The sequence below is a fragment of the Fusarium redolens genome, assembly GCF_020744475.1.
Source record: "Fusarium redolens strain MPI-CAGE-AT-0023 chromosome Unknown BKA55scaffold_12, whole genome shotgun sequence".
NCBI classification, from domain to species: Eukaryota; Fungi; Ascomycota; class Sordariomycetes; order Hypocreales; family Nectriaceae; genus Fusarium; species Fusarium redolens.
Genome location: NW_025763675.1, coordinates 1075833 through 1095968, shown reverse-complemented (window position 1 = coordinate 1095968; position 20136 = coordinate 1075833). Strand labels below are relative to the sequence as shown.

Here is a 20136-nt window from a genome sequence, read left to right as displayed (position 1 = left end):
CGGGCCTGGTGGTTTGTGCTTTTGTTGTTCATGCGTCTTCTTCCCCTCACTGCACAGACTCTGTCAGACGTGTAAAGGGTCTCGGACACAGCACAGCACAGCACAGATGTGATTTAATTCCCGTGCGCCAGTATCAGATATCGCTGCGGCTTTTTGTCATGGTGTTGGTTGTGACTGTATCAAAGCGTTGAAACAGCTGGTTAGTACAGACTAGGCAGTTCTGGTGCAAGCACCTGCATATCGTTGGCCCTCACGACTCGTCTGCAGACAAAGCTGAAGAGAATTTTAGCTGCATGAGTCGCAAATGGTCTGATGCAGAAAAATCCTTACAATGGATCGGTTCCTTCCTGCGGGGGAAGGTCTGAAGCTGTCTTCGCATGCTGAAACGCGCCGGCGACTGATTCCGGGAGCGCTAGAAGTTAGAACATCAAGGTTGGCCGAACCGGGACAACAGGTTCGATAAGCTCTGACCGATGTCGTTTATGAGATTTGTGGTTAAGTAATACACACCAGAGACTTTGATTGGAGGAAGCACATAACAACTTCAGACATACAACTCTGAAGACATATGGACATGCACTTCCCTGATATGCACAGATAGAGTGTCAGTTCGTGCCTTGAACGATCATTGGCGCAGATATTGCGAAGATTATATGAAAAGGACTAATGCTATTCCTGGCATCTTTTCAACCTGATAATCTTTCAGGACATTGAATGTACTTGATATGGAGGCTTAGGGTAGGTCAGATAATAGAGAGTTCCAGGTTACACATTCACTTGAGAGCAGAAACATTGTATGATATGGTATGCCCAAGTTCATAATTGAATTATATTATAATACAAGATGAGTAGATGGCTCATGTAAGTCCAAGGTTAGAAGAGGCTTGGTTAATAATGGTAAAAAATGAGAATGTGTCAAATGAGAACTCAAAGATTCAACATTAACACAAGATGAAGTTCCAATGACACGCTTGAACGTGAAAGCTGAGTGTGCGGTTTTGAAGTGGTGATGGATATTATGCATAGGGCAATACAAAGAAAGATGGATTGACTGACTTACTGTGCTGATTATCGAGAGTGCCTTGATCTTGGAGTGCGTATTCATTATGCCCACAAGGTACGCACTCAGAGAAGGAGTGATTTCATCCCAGCTCCCCGACCGAAAGGAGCTTCTCATAACTATACAGACCATAATTTAAGCGATAGAGCGTCAGAAAGTGATTCAATGCCTCTAATTTGTCTCAACTCAAAGAACCTTCTCATAAGCCTTAAGTCTAGTCTAAGGGCATCCGCACAACTTGAGGCAGTGACTCAGTGCCTCTTCCTCCACGGTTATATAAACCCCCCTTTCCTCCCTTCTCCTTCCTTCATCTTCTTTCCTCTCCTTATTCCATCTCTTCCATCTCTTTCATAATGGATCCTGCAGCATCGTCCGTCGCCGGCGTCAGCCAGCACGTTATAAAGAAAGAGGAACAAGACTCTGATGATGACTGCCTTTTTAAGTCTTCCAATAGACTTCCACTAACAATGAGCGACAGCCTCACTCTCGTCAAGGAGGAGAGCGATGAGGACAAAAAGAGCTTCAAGATGAAAAGACTGAAGCCTCAAAGAAACAAAGCCATTACAGTCGAAGAGTTCTGTGATACCATTGTTGCTAACCCGGAGCCTAATGAGGAAGATACTGAGGATGAGGACGATCCAGATTCCGCACATGACGAGGATTCAGATTACCACGATTCAGACGACTCAGACGATTCGGAAGCTCAAGAGAAGCAAGGCAAGTCGAAACAGGGTACTTGTGAAGTCTCAACAGTCAAAAAGCTTATCAGAAAATGCGAAATTCTAAGAAACGATCTGTTCTACAAGCAGCACGAAGGGGAAAAGTTAACGCCTGAGGAGCAGCAGCAAATGGAGACACTTAACGTAAAGATAGCCAACGCGAAGAAAGCACTTGCTATGAATGCAAGAGAGTCCCCGGCTAAGACGGCTCGGGAATACTGGCAGCGCTATTTGAAGCGAAAAGAGGAAAAAGATGACAGAAAGCGCAAACGTGACGGCGATGAGGCAACCCCAAACAAACTTCAGAAGACAGCCATCCAAGCTGGACCTTTTGGTGGAGTTGAGCACCCTGGTTTCTCGAGAGCAGCAGCCTTATTCACTTCAAGCAAGCCCCAAGACGACGACGACGACAACAGCGGACCGACGAACAGAATTAAGGCCACAACCCATGAAGCTCAGATAAAGCAGATCATGGCTGGTATTCCCGAGGGAAACGACACTAGACATACCAAGACACAACGACGTGATCTAATCAAAGCTAAAAAATGCTTTGGGTACAAGAAGATCGAGGCTATTGACGGGAAGTGGAGGCTTAAAGGGATGGGAACCCCTTTGCACAGCCAGCAGCTCGTGGGTGCTACCTGGATGGTCATGCGTGAAGCCATGGAATTACATCCCGCTGGAGGCATACTCGCTGACGAGATGGGCCTTGGAAAGACAATCACTGCTCTGGCAACAATAATCGGCCATCGAGCAGAGCCAGAAGACAGAGATGAGGGCTATGGCAAGGCAACTCTGGTGATTGCTGACAGCCCTCATTCTGCCTCAAGGACATGGATGGATCAAATCAGTAAGCATACCTCGGAAAGGTTTGCCAATAGGTGCCTGATCTACGCCAAGGATATCAAGAAGAACGCAAAGTGGTGGAGCACGAAGAATGTGGTGTACGTTTATTGCTCAAACGTCGCTTGTTGAATAAGAGATACTAACAAATCAAAGAATCACCCATTTAAATGCAATACGTGCACAGTTCCCCAGCAAGAAGGAATACAAAGAGCTGAAGGCCCAATGGGCAGGAGATAACAATGGGTTTCAGCAAGCTCTCTCGAAGAAGCTCGGTCAACTCTTCAAAATCAACTGGTATCGAATCATTCTGGACGAGGCTCATGGTATCAAGACTCACACATCAAGTGGTCGGTCTCATATCTTGAACCTTTGTCCACATACTCACATGGAATAGGTGCTCTTGCAGTCTGGCGACTGAACGCCAAGTATCGTTGGGCTTTGACTGGCACGCCCCTTGCCAACAGACTGGAAGGTGAGTATTCCGATGATTACATTCGTCTCTTACTCACGTAACTAGAGTTCTACCCCTACTTAAAGTTCATTGGTTGCGATTTTGCAACTACAATGAGAAGATACAGAGCTGAGTACATCAAGGATGTAAGTTTTGGTAGTCCATCTATCTCTTACTCCTCTAAACGTACCCAGGACCAGGCAGCTGCAAATTTCGATCAGTTGGTGGGACTTGTCATGATGAGACGGTAAGAGCTCAATATTGTGAAGTAGTAGACAACATTCTAACTACCATCAGACAGCAAACCGAGAAGTTCCTGGGACACACCATTGTTCCCCTGCCAAAAAGCCATCGCAGTGATATTTGGATCCCCTTTTCAAGCTGGGAGAAGATCCATTTGGAGTAAGTGCACGTCTTTGTAAAATTGTGGCTTTGCGCTCTTATATTGATATCCCTCGCAGGGCCGTGGATGGTGCGTACCAAGAAAAACTTCTCAACGTCCAAAATGACAACCAAGAGACTGTCGCACACGAACAACAGCAGGATCCTCAGGAAAATGAGGATGTACCCGACGATGAGAGTGAAGGCGAGTTCGAAGGTGACGGGAACAGCGGTTCCAAGGCTCCAAATGCCTACAGAATTCAGAGTCTGCGGTGCATGAGGATCCTGCAACTGACGTCTCACCCTCTCAACCTTGAAAAGTTCTATCGAGAGGAAGACCATGATGTATACATTGGCCTGACCCTCGAGCGGCTGAAGTCAGAAATTACTCAGTCGAGCATCGATGCAGATCAGGAAGCGCTGGAAGCGTCCCTCAAGCCAGCCTATTCTTCAGGGCTCCGACAGTTGGAGTTGGCGATCAAGGACAAGTTTGGGGGTAGCAAGGAGATGGCAGAGCTACTAACACTTGCAGCTAACGAGAATAAAGTCAAGGAAATCACCTGTGCCTTCTGTCGCAAGAGAAACCCTCCTGCGAACCCTGTTCAGAGTTCGAACGTAAGTCGGTATATGGGTCATGCGGAGCGTTGCTAATATTACCAGTGCGAGCATATCTACTGCAGAGACTGCCTTTCCATTGCAGTCAGCGGCGTAACCAAAACCGGCCGCGCCCGTGTGGTAAGCGATACTCACATAACGATATTATTTCTCAGGACTCTTGCTAATTCCAGCTACAGCCTCCTCAGTGTCGCAATACGGGATGCTCTTCCAAGCTTGGAATGGGCCAAGCAGTGAAGACTCCGGATTGCATCGACGCGGCTGTCAAAGCTATAAAAGGTTACAAGGAACCGGGGCGTGACAGTATCGGAACACGATGGACTAGTGGTCCAAAAGAGCGGGTTTCGTTCTTTCGCGCTGTTTGTGGCCGCGATGATATCGACTATGGTCCTGTAAAGATGCCTCTGAGCTTCAAAGTGAAAGCCACTTTGGCAGTGATGTTGACCTGGATGAAAGAGGCCCCCGATGACAAGATCATCAGTAAGTTTTCTCGGGGTTTACTGGATGAGATATACGAGTACTGACTCTGGGTCTAGTTTACGTCCAGTGGACTAGAACTGCAAAGTCTCTTGGCTGTGTTCTTGAAAGTATGGGCATCAAATTTCTCTACTACAACCGAATGGCAAACGAGAAGCAGAAATCTCGAGCATTAGATGAGTTCACTAACAACCCCGACATCAAGTTTCTGGTGAGTTCTCCCACTCTGTCGCAAACCCCGACGAGATCTAACAGTCTTGTAGGTGTCGTCAATGAAGTGCGGTGGACAATCGCTGAACCTCCAGATGGCCAACCGCGTCATCATCGTTGACGAATGGTGGAATAAAGCCGTCGAGGAACAAGCGTTCAAAAGAGTCTTCAGAACCGGTCAGCTGAAGGAGACATACCTTGTTCGCATCATGGCGAAGGATACCATTGATGAACGTATCATCATGCTGCAAAACGTCAAGGAAGAGATCATCAGGGCTGCACTACAGGATGAGGAAATGCAGCCTCACTTCTCTAATGATCTTCAGCTTCGAATGCTGTTCTCCGGAAAGGATAAACAGACGCTGATTAGCGAGATGGAGAAGGAGACTCGTGCCAAACAGGCTAAGCAGTGATTTGGTCAGAGAATGGGCAGAAAACGATGACGTTGCGGGAGATAATTTTGGTAAAGAATGTTGCTGGCGATTTATGGATGGCGCTTTGAGATTGAGAATGGAGATACTGCATGAAGAGTCATGATGTAGATTGAGCAAACAGGCCATATTCCCCAATTCCCCCAGATAGTACTCGATAACAGATTGAAAATGCCCCATTTAACAAATTCTATGATTTTTGGCTCCAGTACTTCATGAAAGACCTGTCAGTTTGAAACTAGTATCGCAGAGTCTGAATTCTAAGCCTTGGGGTAAATATCTGCAAGGAGATACTTGATGCTTTTGTGACATCCAAGGTAAATCTAAAAAGAATATGTCTAAAGATCTTCGTACATTGTGAGAGATTTGTACAAGTGTCTATTGCGTTACTGCAGGCACTGCGAATACTCAGTCATGAGAAAGTATGAAAGGACGTCGATGATCTATTCAACCACTTTCCCTGCTCGTCCATGCAAGGCCCTGTCAATCTGTTTCGCCTCTGACAAACACGGTATACAAAGCTTGAGAAGACGATATATACTAAGTTCGCTCGATACCAAACCAGCTAACATGGCTGCCCTCAAGTTGCTACACACTAGGCCTGGTGTACATCTTTCTTAACCCAGCAGTAGCGAGAACAAGCAAACACTTCAGTAGTGTTAAAGCTGAACTCAACAACTGTGATTAGAACAACACGTAAATTACCTGAACTGCTTGTTCGACCATTGGTTCAGTAAACAGTCGTGTTCATGTGTCCTATTGGTATGGAAGATGTACGGAAGCCTGCATATGTTTGCTAAGGATCATTTCACTCCGTGACACAAACAAACGCTAACTATGTATTGACTTTATGTATAGCTGAGATGGAGTTTCTCATATCTCCCCATCAATCTGTGACCGTAGCGATATTGAATATCCTCATAGTAAGCTTAGCCTCTTGAAATCTACCAGTGTTTTAGCAGGGAAATGACTTACGTATAATAGCACATCATGGTTTCTCAAGATATATTTCGGGTCCTGCCTGGCCGCTTCATTGGTGATAACGGGGTTCTATCACTTCTCATATTCCACAAATCATGCAAAACTCAGAGTCTCTTATCCACAGGGCCTGCTGAGCGGGTTCTGCGGCTCGCTTGTAAGTATGTACAATGAATTAGAACGCCACCATAGGAACTATTGATCCCAACTATGAGAATTGCAGCCTTATTCGCATCGTCAGTAGATAGACCTGCATATCTAGGTGCAGGAAACGTGTCGGTCAACCTGTGAAAGTGAAGCTGACTAGATGAAAGATATTGGCAAAATGGACAAAGACATAGCATGTCGTGAGTTGTTGAAGGTAAGTGTACAAGCCATGGAAGCCCTCTTGAGTTCCAAGATAATCTCAAGACTCTCCTCCACCATCCGCTGTTGAGTCCAGAACTTCAGAGTCCAACATTGAAACATCTACCAACTTCAACTACAACTATGTCCGATTACAACCCAGTAAAGGATCTAGGTCTCACCTGTCCCTACGGCGGATTCTTCTACATCTGCCCCAACGATCCAGACCACTTCATCGGCTGCTGCACCATCAACCCCTGCGGCGCCAGAAAAGGTCTCTGTCCCGATCAGAATCTCAGAGCAGCCAGCTTCAACGCGACACTACAGCACGAGTTCCTCCCTCAGGCTTGTATTAATGACAACGTCGATGTTAGTTGGTACACCTGCGCTGGAAATGCACTTCCTTTTCTGGGATGTTGTGCTGTGGATCCTTGTCTTCGTGGTGTTTGCCCTCAGGGAGATCTGAGAGCGGCGAAGTTGAGTGACAAGGTTGAGATTGCGCAGGACTTTCTTGATGGAGGTCCTGAATATATGCCGGGACCTACTTCTTCTGTCTTCGATCCAGGACTAGGTGCCTCTTCAGCCAGTCTGTGTGCGAGTTCAACTACTGCACTGGCGACCATCATCTCCAGCTTCATCACTTCGTTCACTACGGAAACAGCCATTGCAACAATTACCTCTGCCATAACGACTTTGTCATCAGAGGCTCCTGATGCACCCCTTACGAGACCCGAAGAGCACGACTCGGACCGAAGACTTCTATGGCTGTTCCTTTTGCTTTTCATCCCAGTTTTTCTATTTCTGTACCTTGCACACCGTTTCTGGGAGGACCCATCCTGTCCAGACTGGGTAAAGAAACCAGACGAAGTAGAATCCGAACAGGGCCACAAACAGGAACACCGACACGAAGAACATCATGAATACGAACACAACCCGAACATGCTTCCAGACTCAGCTACCGATGAGACACGAATAATTGATGACTTCCCGGACATTAGGGAGCGGCCAAGAAGGAATAACTCCCGAACAGTCCACGAACATCCACAGAACAAGCAAGGTCAACGCCCTGAGAATGGTCCAGCTATTAAAGATGAAAACTCCCGTGACAACAAAGACAAAGGAATTCTCGACCTGCATAGAGAATCGACTCAACAAGAACTGTACGTCCATGTAATGGGAACAGTCCCAAACAGGAAGCCTTTGCCCACCCACAAGTAACCAGCCAAACTGGTGAGAGAATAACTGCCGCGGAGGAACCCGTCCGAGATGGAAGACACAATTCATCATCCTCAGAAAGTCATAATCCTTTGAAAACCATCATCCTCTAAAAGTCGTCATGGGTTCACCGATATGTGAGATCGAAGGGAATATGGTAAATGATAGCTACGCATCATTAGTAGCGTCAGGGGCAGAATTTCCTCTCGCCAGGCAGAGGGCGACTCAGACAGAGCAAGGCCAGCAACGACAACTCGTTTCAGACGTCTCAACAACGTATGAACCAACCAAAATCATACTTGTCCGGAATTTCAATCAAGGCTGCGACACGCCGCCTGTCGAGGAGTGTCTTCCACCCCTATTTTCGAATCACCATTACAAACATGAACGAGTACCCGACCACAAGCCTAGGAAACTGACGAAGATGAGACGTCACCAAAAAGACCGGAAATTCAGAGGAGCTCTCGATATAATATCGGTCATTTCTGACGCTCGAAATTCACCTACTGAACAGGCGGTCCCTCCTCAAACTTGGCGATATCCAGGAATCAGGAAGCCACCCCCATCATCGAGGCGTACTCCCAACAAACTCCGGAAACGTCGAAGACCTGACGAAGTGTGAAGAGTGGTAGAGAAGAGAGTTCATGACAACCATCGCGTTTTTGAGGGCGCTATGATAGACATGCTTTGGTTTCTTTTGTGGTGGAATTTCATGTTGCAAGGGAAGGCTGACATTTCTTTGGACGGATACAGAGTCTTCATGTTTTGAATGAATGGACGAATGAACAGGTTGGGAAGTCTTGTGAACATTGGTTAGTACACAACAATAGAAAAAAAAAACAGCTTGATCAACTCCACACTATGAAAGACCATCAGCTGGTTCCCATCTTTTTGCTCAGTCAAACTTCGGCTTACCATAGTAAACTCATCTTGCACACCAAACAGACCTCGTATGAACTTTGCTAATGCAGCGGATTGTTGGTACGCATGTTCGTTTCAAGTCAAGAAGCGAGATTCCCTTCGATCGACGTGAATGACATGACTGATCGCGACCTGCCACAGATATAGCCTTGCTATGGAACTCGGAAGCTGTTTACGAGCAGACCTATAAGATATCTCGGAAGACAGTCTCACCACGTGGATACCCGTCAAAAGATTGAACTGTTGTATCCGAACCAACGATAGTAAGGGGATGTGACCAATGGAGAGTTAGAAATATCTCCGAATCGCAAACAGCTTGTCTTGGAAATAGTAGTCATGTCACTACGCATGGATCATGCGTGCCAGACAGCCAGACAAGGCGATATCCACATACAGACTAGGTGGCCAATGCTTTGTATGAGAGCAGAGATCCACTCTTGAGAATATAAGGATTCTAGACTTTCGACTAATTAGTGTTCAAGAACTGCTCAGGCACGCGGTCGAGTTATTACTAAACTGCTTAGGCGCTTAGCAGCCAGCTCATTCCTATGGCAGAACGAACAAGATCCCGATTTCACGTGAAATCCTGATGAGCAAGTCGAAGTCACCATCGGCTTGTCATGAGCTTGAATCGATCTCTGTTCGTTCGGTGTTGTCCTGGTAGTTTCGAACCACAGCTACCCAGGTCTCAACATCAACAGAAGTCGACGGAGCAATGGCCCACGTCAGCGCGTCGAAACCGTTATATCATAATAGATTTCATAATTTTAATCATTTTCATTGATCTTGTAAAAGGGAACAATGGTATCGTCACTGTAAGCCGCGGTGAAGAACATATTTGATCGACAAACTTTGCTTAAGCGAAGCCTCCGCGGAACGTGAGCGGAGTGTATCAAACTCCGAATAGTCGCGAGCAGCAGAATTTTTACCGTAGAATAATAGAAAAGCCTGTAGAATCTTTGTTGTTAAGGTTAAACCGATATCGTTCGCCGTAAAGCCAAGTCGATGACTGGAATGCAATACGTGTGTTGATCCAGAATACTTCCGCCAGCAGACTGAGAGCAAATGTCGGATCATTGTTACGCAACTATGAGTAGGTGGACAGGATGCCTCGAATTCTCGAACATGATGATTCATAAATTAGCTGTTCAAGGCGAAAACGACGACCGATAAATAAACATCGTCTATGAGAGCTTCCTGAGCTTCAGTGCGGTGTCTGTGGCTTGGACCCTCACAAATGAAAAAAGAAAAGGACGGCGTCACGGATTCAGCACCAGTCTCGTGGCAAACGTGAGCTAGGCGAATCTATGAAAACTTTTCGGCCCTTCTTGGTGACCGAGATGCCCGACGTAGAGAGAGAATCATGTAAAAAGTTTCTCAAATGTTTGTCAGGAACTCAGGTCGCATTGATCTTGACAAGTGCTCTAGTGTCTTAGTTGGGCAACCCTGAATCATGTCCAGGAACAGGCGTGTTGGTCCCTGGCCTAGAAACGGCCAGGTCCCGGTTGTTGGCTAGTCGTTTGCGAGCTCGTCTGTCAGCCATAATGATTTGGAGAAAGACGGATACAGACAACAGCGCGCAGGAGAAATACGGAAGCTGCACTGAGTGAGAGAGACAGCGGATCACATTGGTTGTTGGTCCTTTGTCTGCTATTGCACCAACGCCAAGACCGAATATCTCGGCACGAGCCTTGGTCCTGTTGATCGTGTGAGATCTTCATGGCCAAGAACCCGGGAGCGATCTTGGATGAAATGCGGAGGTAACAATGGCTAGAAAATCGGGGATGCGGGATGGGTTCCAGGGGCCGAGCTGAGTTGAACAAGGATAGAGGGATCAATGGAGTGTGACCTCTATCGCCAAAAAAAATGTTTATGCTTTGGCTCACACCTTGCTTCCTTATTCGTCATGTTCAGGAAGCAGAACATCCATTTCTTGTAGAGCTCTTCGCTTTTCAGTCCAGTAAATATCCAGGAACAGGAAACAGACTTTGTCTTGCCTGATCCCGCTGCCACCACCATCAAAAGGTGACATGCATGCTGATCCACATTTGCCGGGCCCTCAATTTGAGTCTCGACACCCGCTCCTCCCACTCATTCGCAAGCTGGACGCCCGAGGTGCGGATCGGGAGGGCAGATCACCCTCTTGATTGGCCGCTATAGAGATCGTCTCGCTCGCGGCTCAAAAACCTGACAGGGTTACTGTTGGTCTCGCCCAGTCACATCGCAAGAGGATTGCGAGATTTGGTTAGCCCCAGAGACAGATGACGGGCGTGGCACGCGGAGGTGGACGTGAATGGTATCGCTTCTCGTCTCCCTTACGTAGCGTGCACCTAAAAAGAGAGGTTTGCAAGCCCAGCTGTCACTTTGAGTTGAGCTCAAAATGGGAGAGTGTTCACTGCGGTGTGGGCGATGAAAATATCGTCGACTGGGTATAGTGTTGTATCCGCTTCGGTCCAGACGGTACAGGTACCAGTACGCTATCGTTATATACTCGGTGTAATGCTGTAATCGATCATGTTTTTCTGCTCTTCTTCCCGCGATCTCAGTCATTGAATCATTGTACTGTCGAACTCTGGGCGTGTGGAATGAATATAATCTCGTCCTGGAAACGCACATTCGTCCACTACATTACTGCCCTCATGTCTCTGATTTATCCCACTTTGGTTTTGGCATCCCTCAACAATTCTTTAAGCGATTGTATCGTGAGTCGTGGCTCAGCAAGTGCCGGAGAAGCAGCATCAAATTCGTGTCGGATCAATCGAGTCAATTCTTCTTTGGTTGTTAGTGGAGAGTTTGGCGACGCCCTCTCAAACTCAAGATCCTACCAACACCAGAGGAAGTCTCTCGGTTGTTGTAGTACTTGCCTCAACTTGGTTGCGCCTTTCCACCTCCGGACATCACTGCCCCTGCACCTTCCTCCCCAGACCAGAATAGGGCAATAAGATTTCTCGATCTAGTAAGTGCTTCTAAGCCAAGCACTTACACATCTACTCACGGGAACATTGTCATCAGTTTTAGATTTCACAACCACATAAGGTCCAACAAGGGGTATTATCCTGACACGGTCATCTTTTTCATGGCCGATCATAAAGAGATCCCGTAAAGAAAACGACAAAAGTTCCCCATTCCGGGCTTGACCCCAATCCCGAGGTTCGGTTGGTCATCAATTCATCCATACATACCTCAGTGACAGGAACGGAGATCAAAGTCAAATTGTTGTGGGCTTGAGACCAAAGACGGGATTCAGCCTGAGATAATTCGCCTACGGGTCTCCCACGCGGCAAACATCTCGGTCATCATTCAGCACACGCCTCTTCTCTTTTGTTTCTCTTTGGGGTTTTCAGAGTTTCGGGTGACCGCTTTGGCTTTCCTTGGCTTTGAAGAGCATTTGGTTCATAAGAACCTAAATCCTCGATTTCTCCTCCCTTGTTGCAGGGGTCGACTTCCCTGGTCTCCAACCTCGAAGTTGACTATATCGCGATGCTATTGTCACCAGTGTCACCAGTCGATTCCAGTTGGTCACCACAGCTCGCTTCTTAATATATCGATACTAAGACATCGACAGTCTAACGACAAGCAACGATCCGCATCTCTGACACATACCTACCGATTTGAAGGGATCGACGATTCTCATCCACTTCCCGCCATCATCTCCACCATGCCTCCCTGGCTTCAAGAAGGCAGTGCCCTGGGCTTTTCGCCATGGACAGACTCAGCGACGGCTCACAGCCTCGGGCCACGTCGAGTGAAGCAGTTCACCATGGCTGCTCTTACTCCCCATCAGACATACGTTATTCATGTTGCGACTCTCACCGTCGCATCGATGAGTATACTTGCAACAATAATAACTTCGTTCTGGTTCTTTCGAATGAGGCGGAGTTTCCGCCATGAGTGAGTTTCGTGTCTCTTCCTTCACACTCTGTTGCTGACCCTTGAAAAGCCTCATCATGTTACTCATTTATAGTGATATGTTCAAGAGTTTCTGGTTACTCGTCTTCCCTGCCGTGGAACTTGTCGCTGGGAAAATCGAAACGACTGAGACCTTCTGTCAAGTCAGCGGATTCTTCCTTGCTCTCAGTATAGAGGCCTCTGATGTTTCTGTCGCTCTCATCTCAGTACATACTGCATTGTACATCTTTCGTGGAGAGCAAGGCCTCTACCCATATCGAAAGGCGGCTTACGCTCTTGCTGCTATCGTACCTGTTGTGATGGCTTCATTGGCATTTATCGAAAGCCCCGGCTACATTAACACTGGCCAGTTTTGCTATCTACCGTTCAACCCGATGTGGAAGAGACTGGCGCTCTCTTGGATTCCTCGCTACATGGCTTTTACTGTTATTCTTTGCCTATGTATAGGCGTATACGTCTACGTTCGAGTATTGATGAGACGATTCGGCTCCGGGAATGAGAGTTCGAAGAATACCCTTTCCAAAGTGTCCGGTCTCGAAAGTCTCGATCCCTTGCAACAAGGAATCACCACTGTACCACCGACTCCTACGATAAAATATCATGGCCTAATTCCTTCTTCCAACCCTTCGCGGCGCAATTCTCTTACTTTACTCGAAGATCGGACCGCAAGACCACCACTCGTGGCATTCAACTCTTTCCATTTGGACATGTCTGGATCTTCGCATCCCAACAGACTTCATTCGGCACGACTGGCGCGAAGAGGATCGACTCAAATGTGGATGGCTAACTTTGGTACCGATCTGGCATCTCAGTCCGAACAGGCAGAAGTCGAATCCCAGAATTCATCGGGAACAACTCGCTGTGGTTCAGATGATGTGATTGCCCCTTTGGCCACCCATACAAAGCCTGAGCCTGTCCATCAAACACCTCTCCCAGATATTGCCTCACCGTCGTATACTATACAGACCGACTTCTTTCATCGGTCTGATGGCTCAAACACTCCCTCTAGGCCACCATCCATACCTAATCTTTTTGCCATACTCCGTCGCACACCAGACAGTCCACGCAGCAACGACACCAACCTTGTCTTGACTCAGAGCGGTTTCAACGCACCTGGTACTGTCAAGTCACGTGAGAAGATCTTGCGACAACTCCGGTTACTGTTCATATATCCAATAGTCTACGTCGCCATTTGGATTCTGCCTTTCATCGTACAACTTACAGGGTATGGACGAGGAGCTCCCTATGCCATGAGACTGGCCAGTATCATATTTTTGTGTTTCCATGGTCTGGCTGATGCCGTGGTCTTCTCTCTGAAAGAGAAGCCCTGGAGGCATAGCCAGGCTTTCAAACGCATCAACGTGCAATTTTGGAAACGAAGACAGGAAATACCCGATGTGGGTGCAAGAGTCGGACGCACAAGAGAGGAAATGACACTCGATTCACGATTCGCAAAAAAGAGACGACAACAAGAACAAGATGAGTGGGAAATGGATCGTCAGGCTGGCCAAGAGGCCCGTAGAGCAGCAAGGGCAGTCCCTCAGTGGTGGGATGCCGATGATTAATGAGGAATTTTATGGTGTAAGTAAATAAGGTCTGCATGGCAAAACTCGAAAGCTTGGGGAGCGTGCGGAGGATGATACCCAGGATTCATAAGTATAGATATCTCATGACAGGGCATCATGAACCTGCATTAGACGGCGTTGTGCCTTTGGGATGCATTGGGTAGTTATCTGGTGTTCATGTCAAACCTGTTAGATTAGATGGAGAAAATGGCAGCATTTAAAAGGCATTTGTATTTGTATTTCTTCATTTCGAATGATACTCTAAAGTCATTTGATCTCGTTACTCTAGCAAGACAGATCTATGCATTGCGCCATTTGGTATAATGTGCAATTAGAACGCTCAATCGCGATTTCTCCTCTTACAATTCTAGCTGCGCACAGAAAGTTGACAATCGTGTCAACTCTTCCATCCATATTCCAGTATTGTTTTCCCTTCTCTATCCCTCTCGGTAGAACTTGAGGAAAGCCTTAGCAATAGCAACACCGTCATGAGGAAGTGGCGCGCGTTTCATAGCTTCGTTATACACTTCATCCGTGAAGACGCCGACCGTATGACGGTTGAAGAGAATCTCCGAGATAATCTCGTTGGTGAACTCGGGATGTCCTTGAACTGTAAGATATCGTCCAGGCGAGTAGAAACCCTGCACTTCGCAGATGTCATTGGAACCAAGAGGAATTGAACCCTTGGGGAACTCATCCACAATGTCGCGATGCATTTGATGAATACGCTGTGTAACAAGGTCAGTAAAACAGTCGCACAATAACGTGCGCAACAAACGGGTCTCACCATCTTGTCCAACCCGAAAATCTCCTTGCCCTTGTCCGTCAGATCAACTTCTGTGACTGCAACCTCCCATCCCTTATTGCTCCGTCCCAACTTGGCGCCCTCAGCCCGTCCGACGATCTGATGGCCGAAACATACGCCTACCACTCGGATGCGATTCGTATCGATGGCTTTCTTTGTGAATTCGACAAGCTCGATGATCCAGGGGTCGTTATCAAATGCTGTGTGTCGAGAACCAGTGATGAGAACCGCATCGATTTCGTCGAGGGATGGATAAGAGTGCAATTCGTTCACGACATCGTAGCCCTTGATAGTAACAAGATCTTCGAGCTTCTGAGGCTTTGCAGCTTCTTGCAGGAGTGCGGTAAAGACACCCGTGTAGCCACCGAAGCGATCGCGAGTTTGGGGCTGAGGGGTGTCAGCTTCGAGGATGGCGAGACGAAGAGGAGACATTTTGGGCAGGGTTTGATGTAAGGAGAGAATATTTACAGGGTCAGGAAGTTCGAGTTGGAATGGAAATATGACTCTTGCGAAAACGGCCAGGGCGCAGGCTGCAAGGCCCGTCTGGAGATGGACCCTTCCTGCTCGTGTAACGGCGGGACCGATAGCGGGGTGGACATGAGGCGAGATAAGCGGGCAGAATTGGAGACAATGATGTTATACTACCAAATAGGGAGGCGGTGAGAAGTCGGTAGTTGGAGGTAGAAAGTACTTGGTAACGTTACAGGCGGTCTACGATGGGAACTTTAGGCTCTTGGAAATAGTATTGTAAGGGGTATAGATTCACATGGAAAGATTGTCTTTTCACGTGGAAGTCATTCATGAATTTGTGGTTGTATATAACTACCTATGCAAGAACCTCTATAAGCCAATATATTTATTGACTTCCCAAGACTCTAATAATATGATAGCAGTCATCTCAAACAAATTGTTGAGATTAGAAGATACATGTTATGTACCTAGTGCTTTCATGTTTTCAATACTTGTTCAACAGAGTGAGAATTACTATGTTAGGGAGGTATAGGCCTGTTAATTACAAGGGATAAATAACAAAGTTAATGTAGGGCTGATTGGCATCAGCAGGGCACCTTGCATATGAATGTCACGCATGGAGTTACGTCGTGCAAGCCATTTTCATTGCAATGATAAAATAATGCCCAAAGACTGGATGAATGCAGAGAAATGCATGTATACAACTAATGCTATAGCTTTCTCATCCTTCTGTAAGCACAGCTACTGCAAAATCGTTGATTCTTACCCAACTGTAAGGATGGGGCGGGCTCATCAAGTGACAGTTTGTGGCCGATATTCCCTGCAAAATTGTCTTGGTGACGTCTTGACCGTTTAAGCTTTGACTTACAACTTACATAAAACACATGCAGGGACTCTTGTGAGTTTTGTTTTTTTAACGAATAGGTGGCTTATTTTCTTCTTTTGCGCATTTTTGTTCTTTCTTCTCGTTTTTGCATCGGTCATCGCAATTCAACTCAATATGGCTTCGAGATTGTCTTTGGGCGGCTTTTTGGCCAAGGCGAAAGCTGCTTTGACAGCTCCTGCGGCGCAACGAAAGGGACCTCTTACTTTTGTTGTAGGAAATGAGTCTGCAGGTAAGTCAAGTATCATATCTGAAAAGGCCTTAACTAACAATAACAGATCTTGATTCTCTCTGCTCAGCTCTTGTCTACGCTTATATGCGCACTCATACCCCCCCTCATACCCTACACATTCCCCTCTCAAACCTGCCCCGCGATGACCTCGCTCTTCGCACCGAGATGTCGGCAGTTCTCAAACATGCTGGACTCACTCTCAAAGATCTCCTAACTCTATCTGAGCTTCCAGACTTGAAGCCAGAAGAAACACACTGGTTGTTGGTTGATCACAACTCCCTCACTGGTCCACTTAAGAAGTTTTCGGACCGTGTTACTGGTTGTGTTGATCACCATGCCGATGAGAACGTCATTAGCAAAGATGCAGACCCAAGAGTCGTTGAACCTTGTGGAAGTTGTATGAGCTTGGTGGTAGATGAGACGAGGAAGATTTGGGAGGAGATTTCGAGCCAGGATGCTGAGGATAGTGATGCGGCTACGGAAAACGACAAGCTTACCAGACTTGCGTTTGCTCCTATTATTTCCGACACGATAAACCTCACGGCTAAGGAAAAGGTTCGAGAGAAGGATTTGAAGGCGGTAGAATTCCTCGAGGGGCGTATTCACGACAAGTCCTTCAACCGCACAGCCTACTTTGACGAGATCTCCGCTGTAAAGGAGGACATTTCTGACTTGAGCTTCCGCGACATTCTGCGCAAGGACTACAAAGAATGGGATGGCTCAGGCCTAAAACTTGGAATAAGCTGCGTCGTACAAGACTTCAACTACCTCGTTGACAAAGCCGGTGCTTCAGAGCCACTGATCGATGCCTTTGAAGACTGGGCGAAGGAGCGCGAACTTGATGTGGCCAGCATAATGACCACGTCCCATCCCAACGGGGAGTTCCAACGCCATCTACTTGTTTGGGGTGTTACCGATCAGGGTCGTGAGGCGGTGGATAGGTTTGTGCAAGCTGGCGATAAGTTGAAGTTAGAGACGTGGAAGGAGGGAGAGCTGGATCATCATGGCCATAAGAGGTTTGCCTGGAGGCAGAAGGAACTTGCTGCTAGTAGAAAGCAGGTGGCGCCTTTGTTGAGGGAGGCTCTTAAGAAGAGTTGACTGCAAGGGCTGCAGAGTCCCAAGATATAACTGCATGGATGGGGAGCGATACGTCACTGTGGAAGAGGGTGTATCATTACAAGTCGTGAAGTTCTTACTTGAGACTTTGACAGAGAAATCATATTCTTAGATGCATCAGATATTGTTACATATGAGTTGTTATACACAAGACACCGACCCAGACTATGCTTTTCCAACGCTTATTCGTGAAACTATTGTTCCTGAGACAAGTCCGATTCCTTAAGGACATCCATGCCTTGATACATTCTCTGTCTAGCAAAGTACCCAGAAGTCTCAGTATGGAGAGCCTCAACCTCCTTGAGCATCTTGAGATACTCTCTGTTCGCCAATCTCTGCTTGCCATAATGCGACTGTTTTCCAAGATCACCAGCATCGATACCCAAAAGCTTTGCAGCCGCCGGATCAGCGACCCTGATACACGCCTTGAGCGATCCGTACAGTGCGCCAAACATGGGTAGGGGCTTCGGCTCGTTAATCATTTCATCATACACCCAGCGTAGGTTCTCGATGCAAAAGACCTGGTTGCCAGTACGCGCCATAGCCATGTAAACCGCTATGTAGACAGTTGAGCTCCTGGGTTTCTTGAAGAGAGATGGTCTGCGGAAAGTATCCCAGAATCGGGGCCAGTCCTCTCGTTTTGCGTAGGCTGACAGCAAACTGCTCGTTTGAGTGTTGTTGAATCGACAGTCCTTCTGCACCATGAGTGTTTCGAGGTTCTTCTGAGCTCGCTCAAGCTGAGGTTGTCCGAACGACGGTGATGATAGACCTCCCTCGATAAGCGTGAAGAACATCTCATCGGTCCAGATGATCATGCCTCGCTCCTCAGCCGTCAAGAGGATCTGGTCGACAAAAGTAAGTCGTGATCCGGAAGCAGGTTCGACTGAGGGCGCTGTCATAGCATCGCGGATGAATTGATATATTTCGCTCTGGCTAAGTGGTAACCCAACCAGCTGAATGTGCTCAAAGCGCTTACGGATGTGCTCCAGATCAGGGGTGCTCTGTGCTGATTGCTCGTGCAGGTCAACGAGCTCGTCTGATATGACGGGCGAAGTGTGATCAGCACGTGGAAGCTCTGGTGAAAGCCGTCGGGCGCTCGTGGTGTAGGTGCGTCGTTGTTGGGACGCTTTCTGTAGAGCCTGCCATTGTTGAGCAGATTCTGACTTGGGGAGCTGGACTTTGGTGGCCAGAAGTTCATCAAGCTCCTCAGGGCTATTGATCTTCTCACCACGAGCTTGCTTGTTTTCTCGCAAACTCTTCTTTAGAACAGTCTGCCACAGACTCTCGAGGTCAAGCTCTGCACGCCGGGATTCTGTCATACATTGAATAACTACTGTGGTGCCTGTTTGAGGAGCACCGAAGCCAGAGAAGCGGCCGGTATCATCCACCTTGGCAGCTTCGTTGATGGTGTCGCCGTTGGAAGAAAAGTTGACGCAGACCCATCCTGTCGAGATACCATTGTCACCACCAGGAATAATAGCAGTGTTAGTACCCATCAACTTGGCCTTCTTTCGAAGTCGGCGCAGTTTCGTCCTTAGTTCACCAGGTCCAATCAAGCCATCGGCTCTTGCAGAAATGTTGTGATTTTTTCGAAGCCATCGTACAAAGCGACCGGATGAAATGTGAAGATGTCGTTCACTTCGAGCTGTCGCAAAAAGCATGATCAAGTTCGGACCAAGAGCAGCCGGAGGGTCAAGGTCGCGCATATCCAGCATAGAAATCTCGTCTAATCCCATGTCCTCAAATATGTATTTCACCATTGGTTTCAGGACTTCTGGTGCACCCTCGGGTATCTTTGGTAATTCGACGGCATGTTGATTCTCGGGATGTCGCGGGGGTTCAACTTCGAGAAACCAAGGAACATCTTCAGGTTCTTCGACCTCTTCTGTGGCTTCGGGTTTCGAATTGAGAACATCGCTGGGAGGAATCGGACTCGAAGACTCTTTTTCGACTATTGGATCGTTAGTTTTAACATCCGAGTAGAACCTCGTCGCTAGAGGAAGACGTCGTGAAGTGGTCTGTGGCAAGCTGCGAAAACAGCTTGTAGCTGGTCTCGATACAACGGCACGAACAATGGCTGATTGGCATTGACGGCAACTCAATGTCGCAGCCACAGGTCGAGTGAGCATCTTGAATTTGATCTCGTGATTGAGATGCAAGATAAGAAAATCAGAGTCACGGAGCTAAAGAAGTGTAGAGCGTCATGGCTGAATTTGGTACGTCCAGTTGTGAAGTGGAGAAGAACGGTTTACAGCTATCGATCGGCTGAGGTGGGTTCCATAGAATAAAATCTGCACCCTGGAGTGTACAACAGAGAGCAGACAGAACCTTTTAGGACCATAATAGACTATAAGCTCCGTCAGGGCCCTGGAGATCAATATGATTTGCATAAACATTTAATAATGATATTTCTAATATTTCTTCAATGCCTTTCTATTGGAAGTCTAGTGCACCCACTTTCATCTCTACAGTCTTCTCGAATTTCAAGTGGGTCTACAAAGAAGTC

The 20136-nt window shown here is 47.3% G+C and overlaps 6 protein-coding genes across 6 annotated transcripts; 4 read left to right on the top strand and 2 right to left on the bottom strand.

The window, feature by feature from the left end:
* The first annotated feature begins 1396 nt into the window (after positions 1-1396).
* BKA55DRAFT_619593 (SNF2 family N-terminal domain-containing protein) lies at positions 1397-5275 on the top strand. Its single transcript, XM_046196748.1, has 11 exons — positions 1397-2723; positions 2779-2972; positions 3020-3097; positions 3143-3222; positions 3271-3323; positions 3374-3478; positions 3538-4072; positions 4118-4192; positions 4252-4552; positions 4609-4760; positions 4813-5275. Exons 1-11 carry the CDS (start codon positions 1414-1416, stop codon positions 5170-5172), a joined length of 3243 nt encoding a protein of 1080 aa, XP_046047062.1. The 5' UTR covers positions 1397-1413; the 3' UTR covers positions 5173-5275.
* A 664-nt stretch (positions 5276-5939) lies between these two features.
* On the top strand, positions 5940-8350 carry BKA55DRAFT_541820 (uncharacterized protein; the record flags this gene model as incomplete). The annotated part of the gene is made up of 6 exons (XM_046190422.1): positions 5940-5952; positions 6049-6113; positions 6175-6325; positions 6483-6529; positions 6619-7673; positions 7897-8350. 6 exons carry the CDS (start codon positions 5940-5942, stop codon positions 8348-8350), a joined length of 1785 nt encoding a protein of 594 aa, XP_046047061.1.
* Positions 8351-12307: 3957 nt separating this feature from the next.
* On the top strand, positions 12308-14123 carry BKA55DRAFT_517270 (G protein-coupled glucose receptor regulating Gpa2-domain-containing protein; the record flags this gene model as incomplete). The annotated part of the gene is made up of 2 exons (XM_046188175.1): positions 12308-12540; positions 12590-14123. 2 exons carry the CDS (start codon positions 12308-12310, stop codon positions 14121-14123), a joined length of 1767 nt encoding a protein of 588 aa, XP_046047060.1.
* A 228-nt stretch (positions 14124-14351) lies between these two features.
* BKA55DRAFT_575095 (class I glutamine amidotransferase-like protein) lies at positions 14352-15681 on the bottom strand. The gene is made up of 2 exons (XM_046193357.1): positions 14911-15681; positions 14352-14851 (listed from the first exon to the last, which is right to left on the bottom strand). Exons 1-2 carry the CDS (start codon positions 15358-15360, stop codon positions 14561-14563), a joined length of 741 nt encoding a protein of 246 aa, XP_046047059.1. The 5' UTR covers positions 15361-15681; the 3' UTR covers positions 14352-14560.
* Positions 15682-16399: 718 nt separating this feature from the next.
* On the top strand, positions 16400-17612 carry BKA55DRAFT_692731 (uncharacterized protein; the record flags this gene model as incomplete). Its single annotated transcript, XM_046199820.1, has 2 exons — positions 16400-16514; positions 16561-17612. The coding sequence occupies 2 exons, from the start codon at positions 16400-16402 to the stop codon at positions 17610-17612; spliced, it is 1167 nt and encodes a 388-aa protein (XP_046047058.1).
* Positions 17613-17743: 131 nt separating this feature from the next.
* On the bottom strand, positions 17744-19888 carry BKA55DRAFT_575092 (uncharacterized protein). Its single transcript, XM_046193356.1, has one exon. It carries the CDS (start codon positions 19757-19759, stop codon positions 17825-17827), a length of 1935 nt encoding a protein of 644 aa, XP_046047057.1. The 5' UTR covers positions 19760-19888; the 3' UTR covers positions 17744-17824.
* Positions 19889-20136: the final 248 nt, after the last annotated feature.

Bases quoted from the DNA above. Each gene is read 5' to 3' on its own strand.
- BKA55DRAFT_619593 (XM_046196748.1), top strand. From the start codon at position 1,414: ATGGATCCTGCAGCATCGTCCGTCGCCGGCGTCAGCCAGCACGTTATA. The intron at 2,973-3,019 runs GTCGGTCTCATA...CACATGGAATAG, and splicing joins CAAGACTCACACATCAAGTG to GTGCTCTTGCAGTCTGGCGA. The intron at 3,098-3,142 runs GTGAGTATTCCG...TCACGTAACTAG, and splicing joins CCTTGCCAACAGACTGGAAG to AGTTCTACCCCTACTTAAAG.
- BKA55DRAFT_575095 (XM_046193357.1), bottom strand. From the start codon at position 15,360: ATGTCTCCTCTTCGTCTCGCCATCCTCGAAGCTGACACCCCTCAGCCC. The intron at 14,852-14,910 runs GTGAGACCCGTT...CTTGTTACACAG, and splicing joins TTTTCGGGTTGGACAAGATG to CGTATTCATCAAATGCATCG.
- BKA55DRAFT_575092 (XM_046193356.1), bottom strand. From the start codon at position 19,759: ATGCTCACTCGACCTGTGGCTGCGACATTGAGTTGCCGTCAATGCCAA.